Raw genomic sequence first — 4,881 nt, forward strand, 5'->3', positions numbered from 1 at the left:
TGGGGGGGGGGGGGGGTGGGGGGGAGGGGATGGAGGCCCCTGCAGTGAGGGACAGAGTGGGCAGGGGCTGGGGTGAATGAGGACCCAGCCAGGCCGGGTGGTGGGACAATCAGAGCCTGAGTGGCTCATCCAGGGGCGTGGGGGGGCTGCCGCTGCCGCTCGCTGCCGTGCGTACCCCGGTGGAGGCCTAGGAGGCATGTGTCCCCCCATCTGTGTGTAGGGTGGAGGCAGATGTTGCTGTGTGCTGTGCTTTGCACCTTGCTGCCCCGAGAGCCATGCGACACCACATGTGTCCTGCTGTGGGGTGGGCAGGGGGCATGGTGCAGCCTGGTGCCAGCAGGCATATTGCGTCTCACCATTCCCAGGGCGGCTGCAGTGGGGTGCAGAGTCCAGCGCGCAGCGGCAGCCGCCTCTGCTCCATGCATAGATCGGGGGGCATGTGCCTCTGCCGGGGTGCGCGCAGCAGCAGGAGCCTGCCTGGACTCCGATTGTCCCACCACCTGGCCCGGCTGGGGCCCCATTCACCTCCGCCCCTGCCCCTGCCCCTGCCCCTGCCCCACTCCGTCCCACACCATGGGGACCTTGATCTGCATCTCCCCCCATCCCAGCCCCTCCTCCTTCGCCGAATCTGCTGGTACTTGCCTGCTGTGCTGGGTAGCCAGTGATCCGCACGTGGGGCTGCGATCCTGGCTGGGTGTGGGGCCCACACCACCCCTGCTGCAGCTGCCCAGAGCCCATGCCCGGGCTGCCTTACAGCCCTACCTGCTGCCCCACATTCAGGAGGGCTGAGCCCTGTTTGCCCTGGCCTTCCACCACCTGTGCTGGGTAAGAGCCCGGATGCCTGGGCTCCAGCCGAGCTCAGGGAGGGGAACGGGGTGCAGTGGGTGCAGGGCAGGGGTAATTCCTTTTCCCCAGGCACCAACTGGATGGTAGAGATCCTGAGCCTGATCCGCTGCGACGGGGACCCCAGCTGGGTGCGCAGTGTGCTGAACTGGGATCGGGCCCCCTGGATCGAGAGCAAACAGAGGCTGGAGGTGGCCCTTAAGTACCCATCGCCACGGCTGCTCACCTCCCACCTGCCCCTCCAGCTCTTCCCCAGGTCCTTCCAGGGCTCACGGGCCAAGGTGAGGGGGGTGGGAAGGGGGCTGCATGTTGGGAGTGAGGGTCCTGGCTCTCTCAGGTCCAACAACCCCTGCATACATCGCAGCTCTGTCTCCAAACCAGCCCAGGTCCCTTCCCCTGATGCCCTTCCTGGGGGGGCTCCAACACCTCTGCTTGGGTTTGGTGACCACAGGGCCTAGACTCGCACCCACAGCTCTGGATAGGATGTCTGCAGGGTGGGCACAGCGTCACCCCAGTCTCTGCAGGAAACACTTCACCCCATCCAGCCTGAGAGGATATCCCACAGGACCCATCCCAGGGGGTCCCAGAAGAGCTGCACTGTGACCCCCTGCAACCTGACACCCCTGGTCACCACCACCTGCTGCCTACCCCATCACCCAGCTCCTTACATGGCACCAGTCCCTGTCATCTCCCAGTGCTTCCCCATGTCCAGACAGATGGGACTCGTTGCATTGCTCTTCTCTTGTGTGTCAGGTTGCTGGGCTGGGGGAGCCCCCAGGGGAGCCTGACTCCACCTGCTCTGGGTGACTCCAGGCCTTTGTGGTTCTTTCCTTTGCCTCTTGGAGCTGCCCAGCTCACAGGAACAGGCCTGGATGGGCCCTGGACAGGCTTTCCCTCCCACCCACAGGCACATGCCCCATTGCAGGGCCCTGGGCAGGTCCAGTCACCTCAGGGCACATGGAGGGCAGGGTTCGCAGTGGCTGTAGGAGGTGCTGAGCCCTGTGCCCCATTCCCCAGGTCATCTACACCCTGCGCAGCCCCAAGGATGTGCTGACCTCGCTCTACCACTTCTCCAAGGCCCTGCGCCTCTACAAGGACCCCGGGCCTGTGGACGCCCTCCTGCAGCACTTCCTCAGTGGCAGCCGTGAGCAGTGCCAGGGGGTCTCTCTCTACGCCCAATACATGCAGCCCTGTCTTACCCTGGGTTTCATGGGAGCACCCACTGCATTCAATTTGGGAAGCCCCCTCTCCAACACGGCAGGGTAACAGTGCCCCTGGTCCCCACCCCAGAAGCCCCAGTCTTTGCATGTCACCCAGCACCTCCCCGGGAGACTCACCACCACCCTTGGGGACAGGCCTCCAGGCTCCTCTCACTCTCCGGGCAGGCAATGGCAGGGTGGACTAGTTCTGCAGGCTGTGGGCTACTTTTACAGCTGCTCTCTCCCCATGCAGTCTCCTTTGGCTCCTGGTTTGACCACGTGGCTGGCTGGCTGGGCCTGCAGGGCCAAGAGAACTTCTTCTACATCACCTACGAGGAGCTGCAGCAGGTAGGACTTGCCACAGCTGGGTGAGATGCACTCAGCCAGCCCTGACTCCTTGAGGTGCACTCCTGGGTCTGAGCCCATTGGTACAAGTTCAGCCCTCCCCACGTCAGGCAGAGCTGTTCTCTTCCCCCCAGGACCTCCGGGGCAGTGTGGGGAGGATCTGCCACTTCCTGGGGAAGGAGCTAAGCGAGCAGCAAATATCCTCGGTGGTGGAGAACGCCTCCTTCCAGACCATGCGGGAGAACCAGATGTCCAATGGCTCACAGCTCTCTGACACAATCATGGATCACCAGAAGGGGCAGTTTCTTCGGAAAGGTAGGCACCAAGCTGGATGATGGGGAGCTACAGGTCAGGAGTGAGGAGCACCGGCAGAGCTGGGGGGCTCCAGGGCTGGCACCTGAGGTCTGGGCTCTTACATCCTGCCTGGCTCCGCAGGAGTCTGCGGGGACTGGAAGAACCTGCTGTCGGAGGAGCAGAGCCGTCGTGTCGATGCCATGTACCGGGAGCGGATGCAGGGGCTGGGCATCACCTTCCCCTGGGACTGACACCCACCCCCCCACCACCACCACCCCAGACTCCTCTATTCAGCCCCACCCCAGATCTGAGCCTCCACCGCCCTCCCCTGGGGAAACCACCAGCTGCTGGAGTCTGTGAGAGTGCGCAGGGGCCTGGCAGCTCCCCCACAGCCTGCCCCAGAGAGGCAGCTGGTCTGGGTTTGCCTCCCGCCATCCCCATCCAGAGCTCTGGGTCCCTCCCCAGCCCCATTCAGGTCATCCATCAGGAACCAGCAGTTAGCTGCTGGCAAAGGCAGATGGATCCTGTTTGAACGCATGTGACATGCACGGCACAGGGCTGTGGGGTGGGACACGGCACTGAGGCATCGTCGTCTCTGTTCCTGCCGGCGTGGGCATGACTGCCAGGCTGGATCCGGGGGGCAGTAGTGCAGTTGCACCCCCTTAGACTCCTGCTTCCCCCAAACTTTCTAACTGCTGGAAGGGGCAGAGGCGTTTCTGTTCGGGCACCGCCGAGGGAATGAATTGATTTTGTGGCTCATCTCCCTGATTCCTGCTAATCTTTCTCTACTCCACACATCTGAATGACCCACTCTCCTTTTCAGTGCTCTTCATGTTCCTCTAATCAAATTATCAATTCTCCTGCAATTCTGCTGCCTGTTCCCCAGTCCTGGGCATGTCCCTCTTCTACTATATTAGTTTTAGCTCTAGTTAAAAACCTGAACTCTGGTGTGGTCCTGTTAACTCAGGCATAGAAATGACTGACAGTGAAGGGTTGGAGGCTCTATCGAGACACTTGAAAGCCTGGATTTTGTTTTATGAATCTACGTAAGAGGTGTATCTATTATTAGAGTGACTACGGGACAAATGACACCACATCATTTTCCACTTTTTGCCCATTTCTTATGGGGTTTTTTAAATTGAATATATAATCTAGCAAATTAATGCACGGACTAATGAGTGTATTGTTTTTGGTTTGGTTGTCTAACCCCCAAAGCATATTAGGAAAGCTTCTAGTCTATCTTTAACTGGAGGAAAATCTGTGCTGTTTTCTTTGTGAGGATGCACCACACCTCCTGCACCCCACCTGCACTCCTAGATCTGCCTATTTGTAACTGTCCTGTGCAAGTGTCCCCAGAGCACCTCCTGCCCCGAGCAGACCCCCATGGCCCCCCATGGGAATTAACTGGGTGGCATCGGAAGGGCCAGAGAAGCCTGAACCTCACTTCTGGCAGTGGTACCTCCTCTCACGGGAGCCTCCTGCCACCTCACTATCCTATGTAGAGGTGCCTGGACCCTCTACCTCCTCCAGCCAGCCACATAGCAAGGACCCAGGGCTCACAGGTCTCAACAGCTCAGGGCTGCCTGTAATACATGCAGAGGGTTGCTTCCCTGCAATTTTAAAATAAATTGAAAATATACTTTGCATAAATATACCACGCTGTTTCCGCTCAGTTCCCTCAGCCTTTCCTCGCAAGTCACATGACCCAGCTCCTGAACTCTCTTTATTGCCCTCCACTGGACTCTCTCCAATTTGTCCACATCCTTTCTGTAGTGGGGGCCAAAAACTGGACACAGGACTCCAGATGTGGCCCCCCCAGTGCTGAATAGAGGGGAAGAGTCACTTCTCTTGATCTACTGGCAACACACGCACCAATGCAGCCCAGGATGCCGTTAGCCTTCTTGGCAACAAGGGCACACTGCTGGCTCATATTCAGCTTCTTGTCCACTGTCACCCCCAGGCCCTTTTATGCAGAGCTGCTGCCCAGCCAGGCAGCCCCCAGCCTGCACTCATAGATTCATAGATGTTAGGGTCGGAAGGGACCTCAATAGATCATCGAGTCCAACCCCCTGCATAGGCAGGAAAGTGTGCTGGGTTTAGATGACCCCAGCTAGATGCATATCCAACCTCCTCTTGAAGACCCCCAGGGTAGGGGAGAGCACCACCTCCCTTGGGAGCCCGTTCCAGACCTTGGCCACTC

General features: G+C 59.5%; 1 protein-coding gene across 1 annotated transcript in view; it reads left to right on the forward strand.

Moving 5' to 3' along the window:
• Window positions 1-4,259, forward strand: part of LOC112547856 (sulfotransferase family cytosolic 2B member 1-like) — a 4,544-nt gene extending 285 nt beyond the window's left edge. Inside the window, exons 2-6 of the mRNA XM_006038555.3 lie at window positions 916-1,124; window positions 1,861-1,987; window positions 2,296-2,390; window positions 2,522-2,702; window positions 2,823-4,259. Coding sequence (XP_006038617.1) covers window positions 916-1,124; window positions 1,861-1,987; window positions 2,296-2,390; window positions 2,522-2,702; window positions 2,823-2,932 — 722 coding nt within the window. The 3' untranslated portion in view covers window positions 2,933-4,259. The remainder of the gene's footprint in view (window positions 1-915; window positions 1,125-1,860; window positions 1,988-2,295; window positions 2,391-2,521; window positions 2,703-2,822) is intronic.
• Window positions 4,260-4,881: the final 622 nt, after the last annotated feature.

This window comes from Alligator sinensis, unplaced genomic scaffold (genome assembly GCF_000455745.1).
Source record: "Alligator sinensis unplaced genomic scaffold, ASM45574v1 scaffold1608_1, whole genome shotgun sequence".
Taxonomy (NCBI): Eukaryota; Metazoa; Chordata; order Crocodylia; family Alligatoridae; genus Alligator; species Alligator sinensis.